Source organism: Thamnophis elegans, chromosome 14 (assembly GCF_009769535.1).
Source record: "Thamnophis elegans isolate rThaEle1 chromosome 14, rThaEle1.pri, whole genome shotgun sequence".
NCBI lineage: Eukaryota > Metazoa > Chordata > Lepidosauria > Squamata > Colubridae > Thamnophis > Thamnophis elegans.
Window position 1 is genome coordinate 20844055 of NC_045554.1, and position 27772 is coordinate 20871826.

The 27772-nt window shown below is 52.2% G+C and overlaps 1 protein-coding gene across 1 annotated transcript in view; it reads left to right on the forward strand.

The window, feature by feature from the left end:
* The first annotated feature begins 7993 nt into the window (after positions 1-7993).
* LOC116518086 (heparan sulfate glucosamine 3-O-sulfotransferase 4-like) overlaps positions 7994-27772 on the forward strand; it is a 101357-nt gene continuing 81578 nt past the window's right edge. The window contains exon 1 of the mRNA XM_032231337.1: positions 7994-8819. Coding sequence (XP_032087228.1) covers positions 8245-8819 — 575 coding nt within the window. The 5' untranslated portion in view covers positions 7994-8244. The remainder of the gene's footprint in view (positions 8820-27772) is intronic.

Here is a 27772-nt window from a genome sequence, read left to right on the forward strand (position 1 = left end):
TTAGATTGTATATTGATGCCTACACAAATCTGTATAAATGTTTATCGGAATATAAGGTTTAGGAAGAGGAACGGGAGAGTCTACAGAAGGTTGGGGTAAATAACAAAGAAGTAAGAGACGAGAATAAAATATAGATAGAATGACTTATACTATTTAAGCATAGATAAAGATGGGGGGCTGAGCTCAACACAAAGAGTGGTGTTTTTTTTTCTCTTTTCTTTTCTTTCTTTTTTCTTGTTTTTCTTTCCTTTAATATATTATTTTTATTTTTAATCCATACGTACACAAGATACTTTAGACAGAAGGTAGTGCCAGGTGTGGGCCCTGGGAAGTCGGGAGGATTAGGGATGGGGATTTGTGGGGGGTGGGGTGGGGGGGGTGTTAACATAGTCTTAATAAGAACAAGAATGTATTTATATACGGCGGTTCTTTTTTTTTTCTTTTTTTTTTTCCTTGGTTCATTTTATCAGATCAAACAACACTCGAATAAAGGCATACACCAAGGAGGGAGGTAGAGGGAAAGAAGAGGGAGGAGTAAGGAAGGAGTAAGGGGAATGTAAGGAGGGTGTCCTGGGAGTAAGGGGAGAAGGAAGGTTTGAGGGGAAAGGGAAGTAGGAGGGGAGTGTTAGAGGGAGAAAGGAAAGTTGGAGGGGGTAGATGGGGTGTATGGAGGATGGAAGTGTTAGGTGGGGTTGTGAATGATGAGTAGTGTTTTCTTTTTATTTTGTTTTATTTCATTTTTTTTTCTTTTCTTATAGCAAACACCCTGTATATAAGTGATTGCAAAATGGATGTGAAAATGAATAAAATATATTTTAAAAAAAAAAATCTTCCATTACAAATTGTAAAAAGTATGTCAATTGGTTACAAAGAGCTTTCGTGCGTCTCTTTCACAGTCATCACCTACAATTCATATCATGTTATACATTTTAAATCAAATATATTTATATATATATTTTAGTATCATCATACCTCAATCTTCATATGACTATAATTGTTTTTACGTCCCTTTATATAAAATATTCCAAAATTTAAAGCAAAACCACATGATGGCATTCCATTATCTATTTTCAATATCATCCAGCAACATCACATATTTATAACTTTCTAAATAAAAATTAATTATGTTTAATAACAAAGTTTCTAGACCTCCTTTCTTAAATCACTGTTTACAATTTATATCCAATTTTCCTTTTATCATGTCAATACAAATATTACATTATTAACTTTATCAATCACTTATTTAACAATATCCATCATCATTTCATATATATTTTTGGTCTTAGTTTAATTAAATTTAACTTACTCTTTTTTAAAATATCATAAGCTTTCATACATAACAGAGTTTCTAAACTTCCTTTTATGATCACCATTTAGAATTCATACCAAATTTCCTCTTATCCAACCAATACATATGTGTACATTGTTATCATTATCAATTATTTATCTAACTATATCCATCATCACTTCATTTTTAACATAATGCTCTAATTTTAACTAAATTTGACTAATATTTTGTTATTAGTTTTCATATCTCAATCTGTGTCTTTCCAGTAATAGTGCAGTCTTATGTCTTTTGCCATTTGTGGAATTAGTCTTCTGGTTATTTCCTTAATCAAATTTGTGTGGATTTCTCTTTGCAACTTGTTGCTTTTTACATATCTTGTAAAATCTCGAGACCCTCCATCAGCTTCTTTAATCAGCTTATCTTTGGTTATCAGTAGTGCTTTTGTCAAAGTTTCTCTCCTTAAATCCATCAATTCTTCTCTTTTTTGAAATCTGGGGTAGAGCTCCTTTCCATCTATCTTCCCTTTCCATGTTCCACTCTTTCCATCTCCAACCACACTCAGTTCACCGTCAGTATCCACTATTATCTTGCCTCTTTGTTCATTTCTCCCCTGGGTTTTTAGGACTCTAACCTCCATTTTTGCTGGATATCTTCAACTCTTCCATCGAATTTCACTGTATTATAATTCAGAATTTTGCAGGCCCTTTAGAATAACAGAGTTGGAAGGGACCTTGGAGGTCTTCTAGTCCAACCTTCTGCTCGAGCAGGAGACTCTACAACTTCAAGCAAATGGCTGTCCAGTCTCTTCTCAAATAGCTCCAGTGTTGGGTCACCCATAACTTCAGGAGGGAAGTCGGAGGCATCTCACCTGCTGCCTGGTCAGCTCCAAGAGCAGCAAAGGAGGCTGGAGGCAGCCCAGCCTACGAGCCAAAGCAAGCAAGGTTGGCTGCATCGGGTCCCTCCCTTCTGGGGGCTGTATCCAGAAGTGGCAAAGTCCCTTCAAGCAGAACTGCCACAGCTCCCATGGCCAGGTCTCCGTATGCACCACCTGGGCCAGGTGAGCTCCTGGATCCCAAGAGCAGCCGGGCTTCATCCAGCCAACGTGGTCAGGAGCTTAGCAAGAATGCAGCACAGAAGGATTCTTGGGCCAGTTGGGCGAGGAATGAGTGTCCCATGACAATCTCAGGGGCCTCCCACTCTGGGCCTCTGATTTGTTGCCACAAGGCAAGAGGGATGCCAAGGGATGGGAAAGAAGGCAGAGAAGGCAGCAAAAGAGGGAGCCGAGCCCTCTGAAGGTGAATCGGGGGACCTGGACCTGTGCAGCCCAAAGAGGAGAGGCTGAGAGGATGTAGGATCGCAGTCTGCCTAGATCGGAAAGACCCCAAAGCTTCTTTCAACTCTGTGACGCCATGAAGAGAGAGAGCTCTGGATTGCTGCATGTGTGCTGAAGGAAGACCTGGAGCTGGGCCGGAATTCCTGGTCTGGGTTTCTTTTGCCTAAGAAAGAGAAGCTCGTGGGGATGCACAACATGATAGTCTCCCAGTGCTTGAAGGACAGCAGTCTGTCAGAAATGGCATAGGTTCTCCTGCTTGAGCAGGGGGTTGGACTAGATGACCTACAAGGTCCCTCCCAACTCTCCTCCTCCTCTTCTTCTTTTTCTTCTTGAGGCTCTGGGCATATTTGGCTCAGGGCTAAGAGGAGGGCAGAGCCAGTGGGGAGAAGCGTTAGAGGGATATCAAAAAGGGAGACTGTCCAGGTGGTGAGAGCTGGAGAGTGGCAGAGAGTGGAATGGTTGTCTGCCTCCCAGAGTCAGGGGAGCTCCTTCCCCCAATGTTTTCACACCAAGGTTGCACGGCCATTACTCTGCAGCATGGGCATCCGGGCATCCGAGCCCCAGGCAGGGGCTGGACAAGACCTTCAAGGCCCCTTCTAATCCTACCATTCTAGGACTGATGAGCCAAGCAGCCTCAGGGCCTATGAGAAGTGGGGCTCCTCCTCCCCCAGCTGAGCTCAGTCTGGAAAGGCCAGGACGTCAGAGCGTGAATGCCAGCCAGCTGAGGGCAGCTGGAACCATCTGCAGCCCTCCAGGCCTCTAATCAGAGAGTGGTGCCCACTGGGCCAGGCAACCTTGCACATCTGCAGGGCCTGCAGGTGGGGAAGGGCTCAAGCCAGACTAGCGAAAGAAGCCACGGGAAGCAGGATCGGGATCAATCCCGTGGGGTGTTACCAGTCCCCCAGGAGGAGATCCATCTCATTTGTGGAAGGAAGCTGGTAGGGTTGATGGGGACGCAGGAAAGCCCACAACTGAACCAGAGGGAACTTCAGGGACCACCTTTATCCAGACCCTGCTACCCCCTCCCCCAACCTCCTTCTGCCCGGCTACCTCTGGCAGCAGCACCCATCTGCTGGAACCCTACAGCCCAGGGAAGAAGTGAAGAGAGAGGAGGGGCTATAGGCCGGATAGGAAAACCCCACAGTTGGAGAATGATCCCCATCCAAGCCCCAAGAGCTCAATGGGGTGCAGCCCCATGGTTTGGGGGGGGGGGCTCTTCATTGAGCAGTGCTGCTCACCTGCGGACGAGAGCTGGCCAGACAGCAGCTTTGCCAGGCAGCCCCCCATCCTGCAAGGGAGGCTTTGGAACCCAGCTGGAGGCAGGCTGTGCCAGCTTGGTCATGCCCTGGCCTCTGGGATTGGCACTGAAGCATGGAGGAAGTTGGGGGGACCAGGTGCTGGGAGAAAGGCCCTCCCTGGATCTTGCTGCCAGGCGCACTCGAGGGAGAAAACGGCTGAGGGTTCCCCAGGACAGCTCAGCTTCCCCCACACCTGCTGGCTGACAGGCTGGCAGTGGAAGGGCTCTTTGGCCCAACTGCCCTGGCACATGGGTGGCACACAGTTCTGGGCCAGCCCTGCAGAATAAGGCTTCCCCCAAGCCCCCCCAGAGCCTGCAAGAGATGTGGGGAAGGCAGTGGGGTGGGAGATGTCTTTCTTTGCTGAAGCTCAGCTTCCCTGAGTGGCTGGGTTCTCCTGCGGGGCGCAGATTCTCGGGGCGTCAGGCGGGGGCGCTATTGCCAGAAGAGTGGAAGCCTCTCCCTTCCATGCTGTACTAAGCAGCGACTCCCGAGATCTCCAGAGATGTTTAAATTACCGGCTATGTCATAAATCAGCGGCAGAAACAAGATGAAGCAAGACTCCTGCCTGTTGCTGAGCTGCAAAAGGCTTCATTTATTTACTGCAATGGCCAAAAGAGCAGGCAGCTGTCACCGCAGTCAAAAAATTAATCGGCTCCCGGCTTGTCTTGTCTGCAGCCCAACGTAGCCTCTTGGGGATGAAGTGGCGAGGTGCACTTGGGGGCTCCGCACCAAGAATGTCCCCTCCCCCGAGGCTGGGGGTCTTCCCTCCCCCTGGGGCAAGGGGCTTTTGGCAGCCACACAGCACAACGCTGGTGGGTTGCTTGGCTTTGGCTTCAGACCCCTTATCCCACAGGGGGCTTCGGGGATAGAGTGAGGTGACACCATTGGTTCTTGCTGTGCTTGGGATGACCACAGGGAGGGGTTTGCTTCACAAGCCCTGCACCAGACCTTGGTGGCCGCCCTTCCTCCATGGGTCTCTTTACCCTTTGACTGGCCAAAGGATGAATCTGCCAGCACTGAGGGAGAGGGTCCCAAACACTGCTCGCTTGGAAGGCACCACTGGGCTCACTGGCAGCTCTCGCAGTGCCTGTCCGATGAAGAGGCATTCATGGATAATACTGGAGTATAGGGAAGCTGCATGAAGCAGATGGTTGCGCCAACTGCCAGCCGCATTTCCCTTCCCAACACCACCCCTGGCATGATCAGAAAGGCCACGGGCTGCTCGTCTGCCCACCTCGAAGAGCACCGGTGGCACCCAAGACTGGCTGTGGCTGGGCTCAAAGGGCTTCTTTGGGCTGCGGTGAAATCGGAGAGAGATTTCTTCAAGGAACTCTTAGCGCCTGCAATGGGTTGCACACCTGGAGACAGTCTTCTTTTGCTGAATTGGGGCAGGAAGCTGGGTGTCCCCAACCCTGGTGGCCGCCTGGTCATCTCGACCCGTCCTCATGGGTCCCCCACAGCTTTTCTGAAGACCCCTCATTGCCTCAACCGTCTCGATTCCCTTGTCTTTCATTCTACTTCTGGTCATCAATATTCACGTCATTTTTCTGTTATAAGGGCTGCTCCTTTTTTTCTATTCTGAACCTTCTTTTTCCTCCACTCCAGCCTGTCCCCTCTACAGGCTCTTCAGAAGCACAAGCAACTATTCCGACAGTCCCACTAACTTTGATGTGTTCCAGATCTACCCAATCAAAGGCCTGGCTCAAAATGGTCAATTCAAAAGGAAAAATGAACCATTTTCTATCTCTGTCCCTCCTCTCCACTGTCACCCCAGGGCAGCTGCCTGATCCAGGGTCTCTGCCTTTTCTGGAGCAGATGGTTCCCTTGGTCCACAACTTCTGCCCTCCCTAGTCCTTCTTGCTTTTATCTGCTACCTTTCAGTACTTGCCACCCCCCCACCCGGGAAGGGTTTGGATGCCAGCTCCCAACTTAAGTAGAACCGGGATGGTAGATAACAGCCTCCTTTCATTTCTCGGGGAGAGGGGATAACCTGCCCTCTGCTTTCTCCCCCAGCTTCCTAAAAGCTGCAGACCAGAGATGGAAGCAGGCTGTGGCAAGTGCCACCGGGGCTTCCATGAGCCACAGAGTCAACTCGGCTTAGGCGGCTTGCTCCCTTGGATGGGCTGCTCCCTCCTGGCCTGGTTTGTCCAGAAGGCCTTTCTGGGAGATAGACTTACCAGGCTGACTTGGAGGAGACGGATTCTGAACAGCTCTTTTCATTCAGGCTTAGGCCCAAAGCCGGCCTTGTCCTCAACTGGTCACTGTGGAACTTTCCAGACCCTGCAGGGGGGTGCGGCCCTTTGGTTTCCCCCCCCTCCCAATCTGGGCATCCTTCTGGAGCAGCTCTTCAGGGCAATCACAGTAGGATTGATTGGCCGTGTTCTCCTCTTTGAGGGAGGGGGTGTTTGTATGGGACAATTTCTATATCTGGCACCCCCCACAGGTTCTACCTGCCCTCCAGGCAACTGGGGCTCTTCAAGAAATGGCTGAACAAGGATATTGAGGCCTCTGGACATTAACAGCACATGGATGACTCCCGGCAGTGTTTGTCTTCTCTCTCTGGAAGCAGAGAAGATTGTCCGAGTGCCAGACAGCTGCCTAAGACTCCGTAATGGATGGGATGATGATGGACAGGCTTGTCTGGACACAGGCACCATCCTATTGGGAAGATGTTCCTTGGACAGGCTGAATCGGGTCCAGCTTGGGACCTGCTCACATCTGTGGGAATGAGGGGACTTTTAAAGCCAAAGAAGCCATCCCAGAGCAGGAGAGCTGAAGGCCCTGAAATATTTTGCCCCCTTGATGGGACCAGCTCCATTCCTGCTTTTTTCTGGAACAAACCATTGGGTGGGTCTGCTTGGAACAAATCCCTCGGTTTCAGTGGCCCAATGGGCTTGGAGAGGGGGGAGGCAGAGGGGGCCAGGCACCTGTGAAGTTGCAGGGCCATCAGGAATACTGGGTAAATTACAAAATTAAACCCCCGCACTGATCGCCCTCTCTCTCATTTCTAGAAAAGGAACTTTCTGCCAACCCTCCTGGCTGGATTCCCAAGTCCTTGGGGCTGCTGATGAGAGGCACTTTGAGTGACAGGATGGAAGGCCCAGGAGGGATCCGCTGCCTGGAAGCCCCCAGCTCAAACCTACCTCTGCTGGGCCTTTCGGGGGAGTCTCAGGCTGTTTTTCGTCCTGACCTCTTTTGCAGGTCAGAGGAGATAATCAAAGGGGGAAGAACTGCAGAGAGCCTGGAGCTGGTGGGGGAGGAGGGAGCAGGACTACTGACCCCCTCCTCCCCACTCAGGCAGTATGGGAAGGTGAAGGAAGAGGGGGGGGCTCCTGGGCCACCGCCAATCCCCCTCGCCTGCCCGGAGAAGCTCTTTGCCCCACCCAGCAGCAGGAGGCAGGCCTGTCCACTTCGGCCCACGAGGGTCTGGGGCAGCCGACTCCACAATCCGGAGGCTTCCAGTGACAGCAGCAGCTCAGAAGGGAAGCCTCCTTGCTGAGCAAAGGGCGGCTCGTGGCTTGCCCACCCGAGAGCAGCTCTGACTTGCATCTGCAGGCCAGGAAAGCAGCCAGCAGCCCAGCCAAGGACCTGCCAGCCCTTCCGCCTGACGCGCCTTCCTCGCCGGGCGCTTCGTGGATCCAGCGGAGCATTCTGGACGCTGGGCTGGGAGGCGCCCCATTCGGCCAAGCTCTGCCCGCCAGGCCCTCCCGAGGCCGGGGCTGCCGCCAGCCCTCGCGGCTCCCGGAGAAGGCAGGAGGCGGCCCAGCGCCGGCGGGGAGAGCGGCGGAGGGGAGGCTGGCCGAGATCCCCTTTGCACCAGGGAGCACAAGTCGCGCGGGTCTTTGCAGCTGAGGCCGCACTTTGCACGAGCCCCGGAACCCGTCGCCCGCCTCGGCTTCCCGCGCCGCCCGCCGCCCCGCCCCCGCAAGGTTGCCTGCGCAGGGTTGGCGGAGCTCGGGGCGGGGGGCGGGGCTTCCCCTCGCCAGCCTTTCACGGAGGCGGCCAGCCGGCCGGCCGCCCTCAGCAGCCGAAGCGCCGCCGCCGCCCCTTGCGTCCTGCTTGGCCCCGCCCCGCCTCGACCCCGGCCCAAACTTTCCCTGCTCGGGCAGCTGGCGCGGCGCGGAGCCTGGGCCGGCCGGCGGTGCGGTTCACTGGCCAGGGGCGCCCGGGCAGCGGGCGGGAGGCAGCGGGCGGCTGTGCCATGCGGGGCTCCCCTCGGGCGGCGGCGGCGGCGGCGGGGCGGGAGGGCGGCAGCGGCCCCTACAGCCGGGGGGGCGGCGGCCGGGCTGACACGATGCGGTCGGGGCTGGGCGCGGGCAGGCGGCATGGCCCCCCCGCCTAAGGGCCCCCCCGCCCGCAAGCTGCTCTGCATGTGCAGCCTCTCGCTCTGCCTGACCTACGCCTGCTACAGCCTCATGAGCGGCCCCGGCACCCTCCGCTCCCCGCTGGCCGCCCAGGGCTCCCCCAGCCCCGCCGCGTCCCCTGCCAGCCCCACCGCCCCCCGCCGCCCCGGCCGCCCCGCGCAGCCCCCGACCTCCTCGCCGCCGCCGCCGGGCTCCACAGCAGCAGAAGCGGTGCCGGTTCGGAGCAGCTCGGCTGACGCCGCCGCCGCCGCGCAGGCAGCCGCCATCAGCCCTCCCACCGCCGTCCCCGGGCGACCGGCCGAAAGCCCCGGCGGCGGCAACGCCAACACCTCCGCCCCCGCCGATGAGCTGGCGGACGCCACGGCCACGCCGGCTTGTGGCGAGAAGCGGCTGCCGCAGGCGCTGATCATCGGGGTGAAGAAGGGGGGCACCCGCGCCCTGCTGGAGGCGCTCCGGGCGCACCCCGACGTCCGCGCCGTGGGCACCGAGCCCCACTTCTTCGACCGCAACTACGGCCACGGCCTCGACTGGTACAGGTGAGGCGGCGGCGGGCGGGCGGGGAGTGGGGAGGCTGTCTGGGCGGCAAGCACGGAGCTCCGCGGCGCCGGCCGCCCTCCAGCCGGGCCGTTCGAGCGCCGTCGCTGCCTCCGCGCGCAGCAGGAGCCGCTTGGCGCCCACGCCTGTCCGCAGGTGTGGAGGGGACAGCCGGCCGGCTCGGAAAACGAACGGGGCCGCTCGGCTCTCAGCCGGTTGCCGGCCCGTCGGGCGCGCGAAGGTGGCGAGGCTCACCGGCTCGGCTGCTTTCGCCCGCCCGCGAGCGGTGGCCGGTGGTCGGGGACCACCGGGTCCACCCGCAGCTGGCTCGGCAACCTCGGCCCGGCGGGCGGAGAAGTGCGGGGCGTGGTTGGGACCGGCGCTTCTGGAGGGAGCAGCCCCGGGTGGGCAGGAGGCGGTTGCTCGCCTGCCCCGAGGAGCCTCTTCGTGTCTTAAGGGGGCCCCGAGGGAGCGGCTGCTGGGGGGAGACGGGGGGTGGACCAGCAGGCAAAACTTGGGGCTGAGGAGCAACTTGGCTGCTTTGGGACAGACTCCCCCCCCCCCCCCCAGCGACTTGGTGCCCACCGCTTGGAAATCTCTCTTTCCCCCTTGCAGCGTGGCCACTGCTTGGCTTGGCGACGCTCCGCTGCCCGGCTTCAGCCCTGAAGATAACGGCTGCCTCTTCCCGGATTCCCGGGGGATTTCAGGGCAGGTGGTCTGGGTCGAAGGTGCCATCTCTGGGGCTGGCAGCTGCTGGAAAAGGCTGCCCGGCTGGCTCCTGAGCCTGTGGGGGAGCTGGCTGCACAAGGCTCTCCTGGCCCTCTCCAAGTTTAAGGCTCTGCTGGGGCCCTGAAAGCTGAGGAAGGAGGGGGACCCCGGAGAGCCCAGCCTCGAGGAGGAGGAGGAGGAGGAGGCGGATAGTCTGCACCCTTAGGACTTCTCTGTCTTGGGAAGTCTTGGGCATTGATGAGCAGAGGGGCCCAGGGAGGCTCCATGGGGTGGCCGTTGGTGCTGAGCTTTGCTGGGTGGGGGGCCCATGGCTGCCTTCCTTGCTCAGCTGCCCGCTCACTTTGTGTGCCTACCTTTTAGCACTCCCGAAGGGCACCAGGGAAGATGTTAGAGATGCCCTGAAAACAGGGGCTTCCCCAGGGCCAGGTGGGTGACAAGAGGCAGGAAGAAGTCCTTACTTGCATCCTTACTTGCTTCGACTAGCTTTGATGTGTGTTTAGTGTCTGTGTTTGCTGCCTGGAGTCCGAAAGAGTCCCTGTGGCTCTTTGGGGTAGGAGAGGCGCCTCTTCGCCTTCTGATGTGCAGTTTGCACCTAGCCGCCTCCAGCGTGGCCCCTGGGACAGAGGCTTCAAGCCAGAAGCTGCCTTACTTGTCATGTGCAGAGTCTGGAGGGGCCAATTCTGCTTCCAGTCCCTTTGCACTGTGGGGGAGCTGCAGCCAGTGTGTGCTGCAGGGAGAGGCTGCTGGCCACCCCTGGGGCAGCTCTCTTTGCTTCTGCTATGGTTTGTGTCACACGTGGCTTAGTCCGTCTGCTTTGGCTTCCCTGAAGTGGGGCTCAGTGTTTCTGGTGTGCTTGGGGCTGGAAACCTGCTGTGGGCAGGTCCTGTAACCCTTGACAAACCCCTCATTCTTCAGTGGAGTGGGGATTCTCCTCTGGCTGTGGTCTTGCTGCCCAGAGTGCTTAGTTTTAGCCCAGCCCAGGAATTTGTGGCCGTGACTTTCTTGGGGAGCATTGGAGCACCCAGAAGAGGATTCCTGTATGCAGCTGTCCTGGCTTCTAGGAAGTGGGTCAGGAAAGTCCAGGGCGTTTTGCATTGTGTGATGGCTCCAACAGAACTGAGATGATCCAGGATTCTAGGAAAGGGGTTGCCAGGGACTCTGTCCAGCCAATTCAACAAATGTGGGAGGTCTGAAATTGATCTGGTCCAACAACTGCCCGCCTCTGCCCTAGATGGCCATCCGGTGCCAGGGAAGAACCTACCTGTCCAGTCCTGAGGCAGCCACTTCATTGGTCAACAGCTGGCCCTGCTCCTTGCCTTCTGCCCATGACGCTCCCCCTCCCCTGCTTTGGCTAGTGCCAGAAAGGCAGGTGGTCGAGGGGCCTCTCTGGCCAGACTGGAGGCTTCCTGCAGAAGCAGCTCTTTCTTGGCTCATTTTTGCTGGCCCTACGGCTTCAGCTGAATTGTCAGCTCCGTGGTTTCAAACTCAGGCCTCGGGGTGGGGGGGCTTTCGGATTGGTTCCACTCTGACATTTCCTCCGAGTGGTGTGTCTGTGCGTGGGTGTACATGCCCAGTTAATGGCTCACACAGCAAGAGGTGACACTGCTCATTCTGGCTTCGCCTCAGCCCTCCGTGGCCTCTTAATACTGCATGCTTCGGAAGATGTGAGCACATAAGCCACGATGCGGTTGGGGTGGCCAAATTCCTGGAAGATTCCTGCAGCTTTGCTATTGAAGCTCTGCTTCTCAGCCAAGAGGGGGTCCAACCTGGCCGCCCGTCATGGCTGTAGGCTTTGTGCTGCCCCTCAAGATGGGGGGGGGGAGGGGAGAGGAGGCAGGATTGCTGTAAAAAGCTGGGTGAAAAGCCGGCAGGAAGCTGGGGAGCTTCCTGGCTCAGAAGCTTCTCAGTGCTGGAAAGGAAAGATTGAAGGTGGGGAGCAACCTGTTTGGGGAGGGGGCAGGTGGGGCTGCTGCGAGGGTGTGACCAACCAACTGATTCATGCTGGAGAAAGAGAGAGAGGGGAGTTGATGGAGAACGCCTGGCCTGGCTGCTGCCCCCTCAACACAACACACAACCTCCTGAACCACAAATCCACACAGCCATCTAATCATCTTACCTTGGAGTGCTGTGCAGATGCCATGCTGGGTTTATGACTGGCTGGCCAAGTGTGTCACATAAGCACAGCCCTCATGGAAAACTGGGGACCAGAAAGTATGGGGAGGGGGAGACCAGAAGAGCTTCCTCTCGCTCTCAGATCATCCAGAAAAACGGATTGGTGGAAGGACCCCTCCCTTCGCCCACCCATTTGCTCTGCACTGAGTTAAATTCTGGTGCCTGCATCCGCCAGAGCTTTCAGCACCCCAGATGGGTGCAGCCAAATTGGGGGGAGGGTATTTCTGGGCCCAGGAAAGCAGCTGTGGCCTCCTTGCAGCCTCCCCTGGCCATGGGGCTGGCTCCTCTGGCCCAGAGCCAGCTTGGGAGAATCAACCTGAAGTGGACCGCTACGTTCTGGGGGGTGATGGCAGTTGCTGCCGCACTTCTTGGAACCCCCGACATTGGCAATAATGCAGCATGTGGTGGAGGGGTGAGGGGGGGGGTGAGGGGGCAGCCAGCTTAGTTGCCTCTGGCACTGGATGCAGATTAGCATGTTTAGCTCTTCTGCAGTTAAGGGAGTTGATGTCTATCTGGGTGTTTCCGATTGAATTTTGTAGAAGAAGTAGCAGGATTGGGTGGTAGCCATCTCCCTCTGGGGCAGACAAGGGGGTCAGACTGACAAAAGCAGTCTTTTACTGCGATCTCCCCCTTTCCTGCAAGTGTCATCCTGTCACACATGGGGCCTTACCAAAAGATCCCGGGGAAGCTGCTGGCAATTCACCAAGGTGATTCTCTGATTCCCCAGGTGAGGACAGCAGCAACAGCAGCAACTGAAGTTTGCAGGAGTCTGAATGTGTCAGAAAGGCCTTCAAAGTACAAAGAACTAGTCTCCCAAGAGCGAAGAGGGTTTCAGCTGGGTCTGCAGGAGAGAGAAAGGCAGGCTGCTCCTGCTTGGAGGAGGGGGAGGGCAGGAGTTTCCTAGATAAGTCCTGTTCGCTTGATGTTGGTCCTGACAAAATCTGAGGACAAATTATTAAGCAGTCAGCATTTGGAAAAGAATGCTATTGCTTAGCAGATGTCAGCATGGATTTATCAAGAACAAATCATGACAAATTATATTTGCTACTGAAACTTCAGTTGACCACAGGAGAATTGTGGATGTGGTGACTAAAGAAGTTTTTGGTGAGTTTTTTATGGAAAAACTGGCAAAATGTTGCTGGATTATCCTATGATTAGCCGGACCCAGAGCTGTCTAAGCAATTAGTGCTGTTGTGTGGCTATGCGAGGGTTTCTTTCGGCCCTGGGCTCTTCTCCATGTTTACAAATGGCCTGGAGGAGGCATTACAAAATATTTGCGGACAACACAAAGATGGGAGAGTTCCAGCAGAAGAACAAATATAGCCCAGGGTTGAACTGTGGAGGTAGAAAAGAAAACATCTGAGGAGGGAATCAGAGTTCAGGAGGATCTTGACAAGCTGAAGAAGAGGCCAAAGCAGGTGGTGGGGAGTCCAACAGGGACAAAGGCAGCGTCTTGCATTTGGATGGGAACCAACCCAATCAGAGAGAAGGAAAAGTGGTGCAACCTGAGGCTCCTTCTGTGTGTCAGCAGCCAGAGTAGCCAGAGGTGCTCTTTCTTTTACCTTGGTCGGGCTGCAGGGAGGATATATTGGGCAGCTCTGGGTGGGCAGCGGTCCCAGGCTCAGCGGAGAGTGTACTGGGAGTCCCAGAGGTGATCTGGGGCCTGGAAGGAGGATGTGGAAGCTCTGGGTCTCTTTAGCCTGAAGACGAGAACTCTGCAGGCAGGAAAGAATTGTCCAGGCCTGTTCAGAAGATGAAGGAGCCAGGGCTTTCTGTTACCAAGAGTGGTTTGGGGTTGACTGTGAGAGCTGTTTGCCAGCAGGACAGTTCCTCAGGAGGTGGTGGACTGTTCTTCCTCACGGGTGTTTATAGAGGTGCCCCCCAGAAAACCTGCCTTAGCTAGAGTGTGTGCAGTAGACACCCCTGCTGGGATTTTGGCTGAGGCTGTCACCAAGGATGTCCCAGGTCATTCCCTGCCTTGATGGATCTGTGATTCTGTGCATGGAGTAAAGATGGAGCCCCAGGCCCCCTCTCCCCTGGGAGGGGTTTTTCCTTTTCTCCTAGTCATTATACTGTGCACTTCAGCAGAGATTTCATGATTTCAGGGCTGGTGGGGTTCATGTGGGACTCTTCACACGGCTTGTATGTAGCGGTCATTTCTTGCAAATGATTTTTGCTTGGAAAGGTTTGCATGGATTGAGAAGGCTTGGGGTATGAATAAGCAGCCAACGGCCTAGTGTGAAGAGCTGCGAAGGGAGGCAGATCAACATTTCACCGTAGGAATTACCTTTTGGTGGCTTTATGTACCTACAGTAATCCTGGGAACCTGCTTTGGTGATTGATTACTTGCAATCCCAGCGGACCCTAAAGCTTCCTTGGCTTTTTGTTTTCCTATCCAGCTGCTCTCCAAAGTTGTAACCTTCATCCCTCAGTGCTCCCTGCAGATGGAATTCCCAGGCAGATTGCAGGATTGTTTTTGAGTGTTCAGTTCCCCAGAAATCCCGATCGAATCGCTCCGTGTTTCCCCAGAACTGGAAGTGTGAGAGACAGAATCATTTTCCTGTTGCAGCTGTCGGGTGTTGGGGGGAGTTGGGGCTCCTAACAGGAAGGCAGGAGGGCTGATTGGTTTCCATGGCTGCTGGAGAGTGGCTCAGAGATGCTGCAGCGGCCACTGCCCCTCTATACTTTTCTCTAGCTCCCCAACGGCCCCATGGCCCCACTGAAAGAGCCCTTGGTAGTGCAGATCCCAAGCTGCCCTGAAGGGCAGGTTGGGGGAAGGCAGCCCTGGAAGCTACCCTGGCCTCCTTCCAGATGTCCTGTGTGCAGAGGCTGCTCCCCTCCCCAGTCACCTCTGTCTAGGAATGAAAGGGAGGCTACTTGAGAAGGAGGAATCCGAGGACCAGCAGGTTTGCTTCTGTCCACATGGGCAATATTTTAGAGATGGTGCTCTGGACATCAGCCACGGTGCACATCTGAAAAAGGCCAGGCAGCCTCTACAGTCCCTGGCCCTTCCCTGGAAGGACCCCGTTGCTTCTTGTGCAGGGCTGGAGTGCGCAGGGGTGCCGAGAGAGGGCGCCTTAATACGGCCTTTGGAGTGGCTTAATTCCTTTGTTCAGAATTATTGATTACATTTTAATAGGGAGTTGTGCATTTAATTTAAGTGGGTTTGGATTTTATTCTTTTTGCTTGAGGCCTCCCAGCAGGGCCGGATTTAGATGAAAAGAGGCCCTAGGCTACTCCACTTATGAGGCCCTTTCACCTCCCATTTTTAAGTTTGTAAATTACATGAGAGACAATAAAATACATCATTACTCTGATATATATCAATATATATCAATATATATAGCTGGCCTCCCGACGGAGGGCGGCTCTGCTCTGTGGCAAAGGCAGCGAGGCCACGACCTCCCCTGCTGCGCTCAGCTGCCCGGCTCGGCCCCCTCGCCCTCACCTGCCTGGCTGCTGGTGGGCTCCGTGTCGACGGGGCGGCTACTGGGAGCGGCCGCGCCTCTCGCCCGACCGCCGGTGCCGGGAACATGGCGGGCTCCCCAACTGATGCGGCGCTGGAACGATCTTTACCAATACATTTTTATATTTGTTTAATAGTCATATGCGTAGAATTTCTCCTTATTTTCGGTTCAGTGTTTTAGTGTTCACTGTTTTTAGAATAGTGTAATTTTAATTTTGCTAACAATTTGAATGTAGGCCCCTCTTGATCTTGAGGCCCTAGGCTGAAGCCTAGTTAGCCTAGAGGAAAATCCGGCCCTGCCTCCCAGGTGTTTCCCTGGAGGAGAGAAGGGAAACGTGTCCCTTAAGAGTGAGACCAAACTGCTGTCTGTGCCTTGCTTCTCCCAGGCAAGTGGGGTGAGGAGGGGGCTTCCCCCCAGGGCATCCCCTTTTCTTTGGCTCTGCTGCCAGGACCCAAAATCTCCTCCACGGTTGCTTTTCATCCCTAGCCACTGGGTGGGTCCAGGGGGGCAAGGGGCAACCCTGAAAGTCCATGGTGGGCTGGTCTGGATCATGTTTTTGCTGCTGGGACTGGATTTTCTTCTATCAGGCTCTCTATAGAATTGTGGATCCCACTGTGGCAGATGGCCTGTCCAAGAGACCGAGGGAGTCTGGAAGAACTGCAGCCCTCAGGCGCTTCAGATGTATGGTGTTCTGCGAACCTCAGGACTCGTTTGGTCTGAAGGCCCAGAGACCCGCAGAAGACCTTTCTGGCTGTGGTGTACGACCAAAGGCTGCTCCTCCACCTTCCCAGCTGGTCCACTCAGTGGAGAATGAGACCTTGGCTATTGGTATCTTGTTCCTTGGAGACTATCCAATCTGTTCCTCTGTGTTGCCTGCTCTCCTAGTGTGTCTTTGTAGGCTGTACGTGTGACACTTTGCCAAATCATCCTTCTATAAGGGTCTTTGCACTGGTGTCTGGGTTTCCTAGGCAGGAAATGACTTCTTGGTTCTGGAACCTTTTTATTGGTGTTTGAGCTGTGGCTGACAGGGAAGCTGCTGCTGAGGTCCAGAAAAAGAATCCTTGGTGCTACTGCCCAGCACCAGCATTGCTCTTCGCCAGCATGTTGAGGCTGAAAAATTAGGGTCTGTATGTGTGCATGTGAGAGAGGGAGGCAGGGGGAGAGGAATGCCTTGCAAAAACTTGGTGAGCAGGGTGGGCATTGCTGCTTTTTATTTCCAAGCTTGGCGGTTTTATTCACTGATTCATTTTATGTCATATGTAAAAAAAAGTGGGGGGAGTGAGAAAATCCTTTTAAATATGCAGTGCTTGAGAGCTGCAGAAAGAATGTGTATATTTGAGGAAAATTAGCTGTTTTTCCTTCCATGCACGAAAGTGTCCAACTTAAAGAAAGCACTCCTGTCCTGACTCACATCAGTTTTTACATGCTGCAGGCATTGAGGATGGGTCATAAACTCCTGGGCTCTTTATGACTTCAACTATTACTAACACCACTGCCCTTATATAACTGAAGGCATTTACCTTGACAAACTGTCCTGTGAATTCTTTTAAAAATTGCAATATAAACAGAAGATGACTACACCTTAAATTACTGTTCACCTCCAAGGTTACAGGATGGGTAGGTGGATAAGATGAATAAGATGAGCATGGAAATTATCTGAGGAGCAAGTATGGGAAGGAGGGCAAGAGGGAGTTTGGAGCTGATGCAAAATCTTGAGCAAAGGGGAGGTGGCCAAGGAGATGTGTGGCTCCACAAATAAACATCCAGTCCCTGAGTAAATTTTTTGCAATTGGGGAGGTCTTATTATCTGAACATGAGCTTCTGAGTGAGCTGGATCAGAGACCAAAAGTCAAGTTGGTTGGGTCAGCTCAAGTGACCTTTCATTTGGGCTTGAGCTTTGTTGATAGGCTTTCAGGTGCCACTGCTGGATACTGGTGATAGATCAAAGTTGACCCATGATGTGATCCCTGCCTTAAGTCATCCTGACCAGTGGTGAAATTCAATTTTTTTTACTACCAGTTCTGTGGTTTGGTGGATGTGGCAGGGGAAGGTTACTGCAAAATCTCCATTCCCTCCCCACTCCCCACACTGGGGCTAGCCAGAAGTGGTATTTGCCAGTTCTTCGAACTGCTCAAAATTTCCATTACCGGTTCTCCAGAACCTGTCAGAACCTGCTGAATTTCACCCCTGAACCTGACTATTTGTTCTGGAGGATCTGTTTCCAAGCTCCAATTGTCCATTGGAAGCAGCGAGGAGACTCAGTGAGAAGGTTGTTCATTGCCAGTGGCTTTGCACTAATCTAGAAAAAAGTTATTTATATTTTCAAAGACCAAAAACATCATATTGGATGAGTACAGTACATCCTGTTGAAATAAGGCTCAGTCAAAGGCTATATTGAAACTTCAGCACTTCTAAAATATGATTGTTGATCCTAACTACATGGAACATCTCTTTAGTTTCCTGTAAATTTCTAGGTACAAGTCCAAATGCCACGTCTGATCCATGAAATGATGGCAGCTGTTGCCCAATTAACGTATGCAGCTGTTCCAAAATCCAAAGTTCTTTTTGGATGCCTCCGTTGGACATCGGAGATGAAGTGGGTGAGATTAGCCTGAGGACCTTCACTGTAGGGGCACCCAGCAGGGCAGATCCTCCTCTTGAGAGGCTCTTGGACACTGGGAGGGAAAAGGAAATATTTCAAAACATGGACGTTTCAGTCCGTTGTACTTGCCAAGAGGCCTGATGGTTCTTCAGTTTAGCAGTTCTGAGAAACAAAATCAAACGTTTCCCAGAGACTCCATCTCAATTAATTCACTCAAGATTAGGGCTGGCATTTTGCTTATTTAGTTCTCAGGATTCTATGTCCTGACACCTTTTTCCTGCCATTAAACCTGGTTTATAAATCTCTCTGTAAATCTTGTTTGGAGCTTGACAAAGAGTTGGCTTGCTACATTTTGAGAGCCATGTTATATTGATCTTCCCTATCTAGATTTCTGATGAACAGAAATGCAGCTTTTATTGTTGTGATTAATGTTCATGGCCATGTTTGTTTTATTCTGCTGGCCCTCTATTAATGTCAATACTTTGCAGCAATTTTCAATTTTTTTTTCAGTGCAAGGAGATTGTCTGCTTTTTTTTGGCAGAGTTAATCGGTAGCTTACAAGAATCAGGAACATCCGCGCATACTCCCCTCCCCCCCTCTCTCTTTCTCCATAGTGAGGGGGGAGGAGTATCCAGGATGGGGTTTGACTTTGTCCTCTCATGATTGGATGAGTCAGATAAGCTCTTTGGGTAACGCCCCCTGGCCAGCAGGACTACCCATTCTTCTGACTCATCCTACAAGGAAAGGTTGCACTACTCGGTAACTCCAGTAATTTACAAAGGAGTAAGGAAAATAAACTTGGACCCCGTGAATCCTGCCTCCCTTCATCGCACACAGCCTCCTCCTGCAAGGATTGGACTGCCACAAGCCCCCTGGGGCGGCACGCTGCCCTGGCCACTGAGTGAGACGGAGTCACTCAGGGAGGACAATTGCCGGGCAGGCAGGAGGAGAGGGCAATATGCTTCCTAGAGGCAGCCCTTGACGCAGAGGCTAATCAGGAGCAGAAGCGCTCCTCTGCTCCCCTCGGGTTGAGCCACTGGAACACCTGTGCTGGCAGCCGACAAGGTGAGAGCCGGAAAGGCTTAGAAAGAGCTGCAGGAGGCAGGGGGAGATGAGCTGCAGCCATGGCAAGCCTGCAAAGGCAAAAGCCATTTCCATGTGCTCCAGCAAGGAGGAGCCGTTTGAATTTGGAGCCGGGGCCATCTTGAAACCATGTGGTCCAAGATGGCTGCCCCCAGCAGCTCAGAGGAGGCAGGCAGAGCCTTAACTCTCAGCCCTCCAGCCACAACCGGAGGCTTGTGGAGCCCTTGAAAGGTGAGAAACCATCGCAGAGGCATTAGCCAAGGGCGGGGGACGCAGCAAAGGGCCAAAAGGAGGCTTGTTAAGGGAGTTAGAGGCAGGCGGTGGATCCCCCCCCAAGCCTACTTCCTAGATGAATCACAGAGGCAGCTGCCACAAGACTGCACGAAGAACCCTGCCCCCCCCAACCTGAGAACTCCTTCCCTCCCAGGGGAGGATTCCCTTCGGCTTCGGTGCTTCAGAAATCCTGCCTAAAAGCCCGTTCTCTCCCTTTCTAACTGCATAGTAACAGGAGAAGCCCCCCCCCCACCCTTAAGGACACTCTCCTTTAAGTAGGAGAAAGAGACTTGGGGGCGAGAATGCCATCAGAAAAAGACTTCCAGCAAGAGTTTTTTTTTGGGGGGGGGGCTAAGTCTCCTTCACCCTTAAGAAAATTCTCCTTTGAGTAGGAGAAGGAGGGGGGAGGGGCGGGAAGTCCCTGAGTAGGAGGCAAAACAAAAGCTGTTTTTTGTGGCTAAGTTCTGAGGGCGGGCGATGGCAATTGCCCTGCAAAACCATTTGGAAAGAAGGGGGGAGGGGCCCCACGTGGCCCAAGCCAAGGAAGACTATTCAGCCCCCAGGGAGAGACAGAAGAACCTCCAATCAGGCTAGAGATTACCCCCCTCCCCCAAGGCTTTCCAAGGGTGGGGGTGAATAGGCAAAGAGCAAATGCTATACAATACAATACTATGCAATACAATAGCAGAGGGGGCAGGAACTTTGCAGGTCTTCTAGCCCAACCCCTTGCCTAAGCAGAAATTCCTACACCATTTCAGACAAATGGCTATCATTACTAGTCGAGCCCAACGGTTAACACATCTGCCTAAGAGGCAAGAGAGCACAGGTTTGATTCCCAGCAAGTGTATGGCTAGCTGATGAGAGCTAAATAGCTTGAATTATTATGCTGACTCTGTAAACCACTTAGAGAGGGCTGAAAGCCCTACGAAGCAGTATATAAGTATAACTGCTATTGCTATTACCATCCAACAGCTGCTTAAAAATCTTCCACTGTTGGGGCATTCACAACGTCCGGAGGCAGGTTGTTCCACTGATTAATTGCTCTAACTGTCAGGAAATTTCTCCTCAGTTCTAAGTTGCTTCTCTCCTTATTAGATTCCACCCATTACTCCTAGTTCTGCACTCAGGTGCCTTGGAGGATAATCAGGTTGCCTCTTCCCTGTGGCAACCCCTGAGATATTGGAACACTGCTATCACGTCTCCACTAGTCTTTCCTTTCAGTAAACTAGACCTACCCAATTCCTGCAACCGTTCTTCATAGGCTTTAGCCTCCAGCCTGATCCCCTCTATTGCTCTTCTCTGCACTCTCCCTAGAGCCCCCACATCCTTCTACATCATGGTGACCAAATTGAATGCAGAATTCCAATCTGGCCTTTCCAAGGCCTTATAAGGTGGGATGAACACTTCACGGGAGCTTGATTCTATTCCTCTGTTTATGCAGCCAAAAACTGTGTTGGGTTTTCTGGCAGCTATTGCACACTGCTGGCTCATATTAAAGGGTGGTCCACTAGGACTCCAAGATCCCCTTCACAGTTACTACTGTGGAGCAAGGTATTCTGTACCTGTGCCCTTCACCCTCGTTGCCTAAAGGTAGAACCTTACCTCTTTGAATCCCATTTTCCTAGGTAGTGTCCAATGTCCAAGGGTATCAAAATCCTTCTGTATCTGTAACGAGGCGGACGATCTGCGAAGCCCCTGGACCAGGGGTTGTCGGTATGACTTCCGCCCTTACCCCTGATCCCCAGGGTCATATGGGAAACCCTTCGGGAGGGGGCGGAAGGGGTTCAGTTGGCGCCTCACTGGCTCCGGAGACTGTGGTTGCAGAGCTCCAGTCGCTTTCAACGGAGAGGCCATGGAGAATCCCCCAGGAGGGAATATCCCTTAACCAGGGGTCACTGGAGCACCCAGACCGTCAATGGCTTCAGCTGACCACTTAGCTCTTGGAACGGAGCATCCTGGGGAAAGACCCTTCCCCCCCCCAGGGTGAAGCAGACTATCCAGACTGCCCGCACACCTTCCACAGAGCGTATATATGGCTCCATGTGGCAGGCCTCTGCCTCATGGTATAATTCCCTGGGGCACAATCCTAGCCAGGCCTCAGTGCCTCAGATTCTGGACCTCTTCCAGGCAGGCCGGGACAGAGGGTTAGCTTCTAACACAATTAGGAGACAGGTCTCAGCCTTCTCGCCAGTTCTCCTGCGTGGCAGGAACCAGAGCTTGACTCACCATCCTATGGTCAGGCAATTCCTCAAGGGGGCTTCCAACCCCAAACCGCATGCAGCGTTCAAGTACCATTCCTGGGACTTGCACAGGGTAGGGGACGCTCCAATAGGCACTCCATCTGAGCCTTTACGAACAGCTTCCCTTAAGTTCCTGATTTTCACGGTGGCCTTTCTGGTGGCCACCCCCCCCCCCCGCCAGGCAGATATACGAACCGCAAGCTCTCCACCGGGGAGGATCCCTGCTTCCCCCTCCAAGACAGAGCGGGGTTACGTCCTTCATCCCAAGGTGGGCTCCTGCCTCCATCAAACCCAGGAACTGATTTGCCCAACTTCTGTCCAGATGTTGGGAAAGAAGTGGCTCACTCTGGGCAGAAGGAGGGCTCTGAGGATTATCTCGGGAGAACCAGGCCAGACAGGAAATCCGAAGCTCTGTTTGTTTCCTTCCAAATAGGGGCCTGGGTAACAGGGTGACTTCCACCACAATAGGTAGGTGGTTGCAAACCTACGTTGCCACTGCATACCAATTGCAGGGCTTACAGACACCAATCATATCACAGCTCACTCCACGCGGAGCGCAGCCATGTCCATGGCCTGGGCCACGCAGACAGCCCTGGCCGGAATCTGCAGGGCAGCCATGTGGGCTTCCCCCTCTCCCTTTGCTAGGAACCATAAACTGGACTCTTTTGCCCCAGCAGGGCAAAAGCCTCTTGGACGCAGGGCCTCTTGGACGCAGGGCGTTGCAGGCGGTTCACAGGGCGGAGCCCACGCCTCAACCGGCATGAGGGTCTCCCTCCCTAGGGACGTGCAGGCTTTGGTACGTCCCATCCTGGATACTCCTCCCCCCTCACTATGGAGAAAGGGCGTTGGTACTTACCTGATACGCCTCTTCTCATAGTGGGGGGAGGAGTATCCAGTCCCTCCCTGACTATGTTTGTACGACTAAGTTTTATGTTCACAGTTTTATGAAGTTATATAAATATTGATGTTGAAGATGTTAAAAGCTGAATTAAGAGTCTGGAGTGAATGGTGCAACGAGTCGGATGGAGCTCTTCGTCAAAAGAATGGGTAGTCCTGCTGGCCAGGGGGCGTTACCCAAAGAGCTTATCTGACTCATCCAATCATGAGAGGACAAAGTCAAACCCCATCCTGGATACTCCTCCCCCCACTATGAGAAGAGGCGTATCAGGTAAGTACCAACGCCCTTTCTCAGCCCAATATTTCTGGATGGCTCGTCCCTCATCCTTCAAGCCAGGAATGTTTTTCCATATTGCCAGAGGTCTTTTGTAGCAACTTAAACCAGGAACAATCAATCCCAAAACAGGACCTCAGAGCTCTGACTAGTAAGGTTCATTTGAAAAGAGAGTGGGGATTATGACCAAAAACTTCCAGCAAGAACTTTTCCTTTCCAACGAGGCCTAATTATTTGCCGTAAGAGCTTTTGAGGGTGGCAGACAATTTACTGTTATCAAGAATCTGTTGCATCTTTCCTTAAAATGCAGGTGGGCATCCTCTGATATCCTGAGGTTCAGCCTGTGGTTGAAGGTGGAGATGGATGAATATCAGTATTGCAAAGGATGAAAATAACACTTGGCCGCAAGTGATTTTCCAATGTCCTGTTTTTCTCATTCCGGGTCAGTCATAATTCAAAGCATCCTGTTTGCTGTAGCTGCCCAGAGCTGTCAATTTTCAGGCAACCCAAGGGTGTCTTCTTCTCAGGCTGAGCCCAGCTGTTCGTTGCAGCTCTCTGTTGTGCGTCCATAATTCAAAGCATTGAGATTCCTCTGGTCTGATTTCACCTTTTGTTGATGAATTTTGAGCCCATCTGAATGCAGAGTAAAATGACAGGACTTTCCTTCTCGGAGAAGGAGGCTGCATTGCAAGCTGCCCTGTTCCCTGCTGGCTTCCTGAGATGATGACTAGGCAAAACACAAAAGAGGCAACGTAGGTGATGATGATGATGATGCTTCCATTGGGCAAACTTTTTTGTGTGGAAGGAGGATGGCAGAAAATCGGTTATGATTGATGAGCGGGGGAGGGGGCATGATGAAGTTCCCAGGTTAGGAATCTTCTGCTGAACTTTCTGGTTCTTTGCTTGCATGCAGAGCCCTAAAAGCTAATAGTAACTTTTAAATAGTTTCTTAGGAGAAATAGAAGTTTTTTTGGAAAACCTCAAACAACCTCTTGGTCTTCTTTCTGCTCTGAAAATAACATGTCTGCCTCCCCCCCCCCACTTTTTTCCCCTGACCATCTGAAACACCCAGCAAGCAATTCTGGTGGGAGCAGACTCTACAGGTGTGTTTGTTCAGAATTTGTGATGTATCCTCAGTCTGTGCTGATCACTGAAGAGCAAGTAACACAAGTGCTTTGGATGTTTGGCTCTACGTTACCCATATTTCTGAACCTTGACCCTGGTGGCAATGGCTGATGGAAGCTAGAACCTAAAACAGCTGAAGAGCATCTGGTATTTTGGGTAGTTTTCTTGTATCTGAGGGGATGAATTGGTACTTCCATCCCAGGAGAAGGGAATTCTCCTGCTCTTTAGGTGAAGTCAGATGCTTCTCTTCTGGAAAATTTCCCAACTATAGTATCTGTTGGAAAGAAAGGAATTCCTTCAGCTTATCTTGGCACTACCTAGAGCCAATACCTGGTTTTGCCACAAGCCGCCTGGTGGGCTATTGGTGCAGGGCTCAGGCTTCCTGGTTGGACTTCTGGGCATCCAGTGGGTGGGACTGGACTGCCAGGCCCCCAACCACAATGTGGCAAGCTGGGGAAGAGTCTTCCCTACAAACTCGGTCAATCAGGAGATGCTCTTTCTGGGCATCAAGAAGACCCAGATGCTCTCTCCCCCTGGCAGCAGTTCAGGCCAGGCCCTCCTTCCCACTGTCCCTTCTGGGCTCCATGGTCCTGAAGCTGTCCATCCGTTGGCTGGTGCTGCAAGCGGGATCTGGGCCTGGGAGCCCCTGGTGCTCTACCTTGGAAAGTCTCAGGGTGCCCGAAGGGGGAAGAGAACGAGGCTGAATGTGGAGTGTGGCAGCGGTGCTTGAAGGGTCTCTGGACTGAGGTGAGGAATTGGATTTCCCCTCCTTTGTCCTTCCCCAGAGATGAGAATTGCTGCCTTTTTACAATTGCACACAGATGTATATACCCACAGTGGGCTTGGCATCGGAGGAGAGGGATCCCAAAGAAAGGAGGCCATGGTGGGGGGGTCATCCTATGCCAATCAGTTGCCAGGCTTCCTTCGTCCTCCTGCCTTGTTCTTAGGAAGAAGATCCCCTCCCCCCCCAATTGGGCCCTGAGCTGCTTCCAGATGGGCCTGGCTGCTGCATCCTCCACTCCCTCGTCCACTCTGGGGCTTAGTCCTACAAGTAGAGACGTGAGGTGTGTTATTCTCCCCCACACCCCAGGTCAGGAAGAGATGGAGCCCTGATGGGAGGGGGAGGCTGTTCTCAGGCAACCTCAGACAAGCAGGACCTTCTTCGCTTGGGGTTAAGCACAGTAGCGAGTGGGAAAATTGGATGCCACCTTCAAACTCCAGGTGCCCCTTAAAGGCTATAATTGAAGCTTAAACCTGTCTGATTGGGGGTGATGGGGTGCTGATCTACAGAGAGAGAGAGAGGGGGGGGGAGAGGGAGAGAGAGGGAGAGATTTTCTCTCTCTCACACACACAAACACACAGACAGAAAGATACACACACAGACACACACAGACACTGAGGCAAGTGTTCCCCTCCACCCCACTTGGGGGAGACCAGGAATATTTAAGGAAAGCAGGACTGTTGGGGCCCCCATTTGTGATGCTTTTCGGGATTTTAAGAGGAAGGAGAAGAAAAGGCTTCCGGCTGCAGCTGTTTCTTCTGTTTCTGTGTTTTTCAAAGAGAAAAGATGGACTCTGAGGAATTCCTAGTTTTTAAAAAGATAGAATGGAATTATTTGCTGGCACTCCTTAGAACCAACAGAGAAATATAATACTGTAGTCAGTGACCAAAATTAAATATAATCTTTAAACAATTAGGATATATGGACTATTATTAAGTAAAATAAAACAATTCTAAAATCTATCCAGATAATTTGGTGGATTACTAAAGCTATTAAGCAACCATTTCATTACTAAAAATAAAAGAAACACTGTTAGTCCTTGACTTATAACCATTATTTAATGACCATTTGAAATTGCCGTGCCACTGAAAAAAATTATTTATGACTGGTCACACTTATGACCCCTGTCCTTGTGGTCATATATCAAAATTTGGGCACATGGCAACTGGCATGTACTTATGACGGTTGCAGAGTCCCAGGATGACGTGATCACCTCTTGAGACCTTCTGACAAGCGAAGTCGAAGGAGCGGGCAGGTTCACTCAACAACCGTCTTACTAGCCGTCTTTCTTTGCTAACTAACAAGTGGGTGACAAAAAGAAAAGTTGCGAAATGGGGCAAAATTTACTTAACAACTATCTACCTTGACAACACAAATCTTGAGCTCAATTGCAGTCATAAGTCATAATGCTGAGATTTTAATTCAGTAGGGACTAAACCTTTGAGCAGCTTAAATGATGATTAAGGTCAGTCTGTATTTATGGAGAAGCAGCACCTGCAATACTAACCAAAGGCTGCGTCTGGGTTGAAAGGATTGTTGGTGACAACACTGTTGCCCAGGGGGACACTTCTTTGCCAAAAGTAACACAACCTTTGGGGAGGCTCCTTTCTTTGAAGGCATTCCTTCAACTGTGGCTGGCCGTTAAAGAAATGCAGGAAGTTCCTGAGTTACGACACAATTGGGAACAGGTTTGCCATCTCTAAGTAATGCAGTCATCAAGGGGCATTCCAGTTGCCATGGTAACACCAGGATGCCTGGGTCATTAAGTGGGAAGCAGCAGAGCCCAGGTAAGCTATCGGGTGCTGGTGTGTGTGTGGATGGAGCTTTGGAGGGGGCAGTGCAGGCTGTGTCCAAGATCAGGGAGGCCGGGGGGGGGGGAGGAGCAGGGTGGCATGCCGCACTAGGAGGTGGGGGGGGCTCAACCCAGCATCTTGCAACTTTCTGTGTTGGATTCCCCATTGACTTTCCTTGTGGGAAGCTGGGAAGGGAGGGGAAGGGATCTTGTGATTGCCAATGTTGTGAGTGCAAGCCAGTTGCCAAACGCCTGAACCATTGTGTGACTGAGGTGGTGGGAGGGCAGCAAATTTGAGGAATGGTTAGGCCTACAAGAGTCAGCTAGCTTAGCAGCAGAGGGCAGGGAAGGGCAGCAGAGAAGGGCCGGTGCTTCTGATCGTCTCTCCTCCCAGGGGCCTGGTGATAGATGATCTTGCCTGGGGAGCCACGGAATCTCTCCCTCCTCTGGAGCTGAAGGTCATGCATTGAGACGGTTGGCCAGGGCTTTGGTTGGGCTAAGCGCTCTGCCTGGCATGGCTGAAGTTGTGTGAAGCCCATCTGTGAGTCCAGGCCAAGGTGTGGCGTGCCTGACGGAGGAAGCGTGCTCAGGGCCAGGCCAGGCCAGGCCAGGTGGTGCTCCACAGGGTCTTAGGTGGGACTTCCAGGCCATGGAAGCATAAAGTTAGAGCATCAAAATGGCTTGAAGACTTCCACTTGAGCCAGTAATGCACAGGCAAAGGTAGAATTGGAGCAATATAAATCATGGAAAAGCACCTTGAGGTTTTGATTTCGGAATGGATTTGGTTTAAACCATTATTAATTCACTTGTCAGGGAAATTCTGTAACCATCCTTTCCAATAAAACGGAATTCTACTTCTTTGATATAATCTAAATACATGTTCTTTAGCACTGTACTTAAAACCAGATGTAGCTATCAATTTTGGAAGTACAGAGTGTATAGAGAAATGATTTAGTCAGATTTTTCTCCAGATTATTTTTCATTAGAAAATAGAAAGTAATCATTGTGTCAAGCCAACTTGTGAGAGATCTTTGTGAAGTCATCAGGCACCAAACAGCACCAGCTCAATTAATTGTTGTCGACGCTTAGAGGATTTTTTGGCTGAGATGTGTGAGGGGAAAAAACATCACCGGCTTTTCCATTGTACTAATAATATTTATTTCTTTATCAGCTTTTTAAAAATATGACATTTTAAATTAATTATTTCATTTATAAACTATGTGTTTTTCCAGATGAAAAAGAGGCAATTTCAACCAAGGAAGCACCAGTAATTTCAGCTGGCAAGTGGTTGGTAGAGTCTCCCTTTGTCTGTGTCTGTCTGTCTGTCTGTCTCTCTCTCTCTGCATGGGAAGGAAAAGCAAACTTTCTGCTTTTTACCAGGAAGGGTGGTCTAAATCCGAAGGACAGGTGGCTCCTGTTGCATTTAAATACCCCTTTTAAAGATACGTTGTGCTCTCTAAAGTCCACAAAGAAGCCACAGCCCTGGAAAGTATGACGCTGAGAATGAAGGAAGGATGATG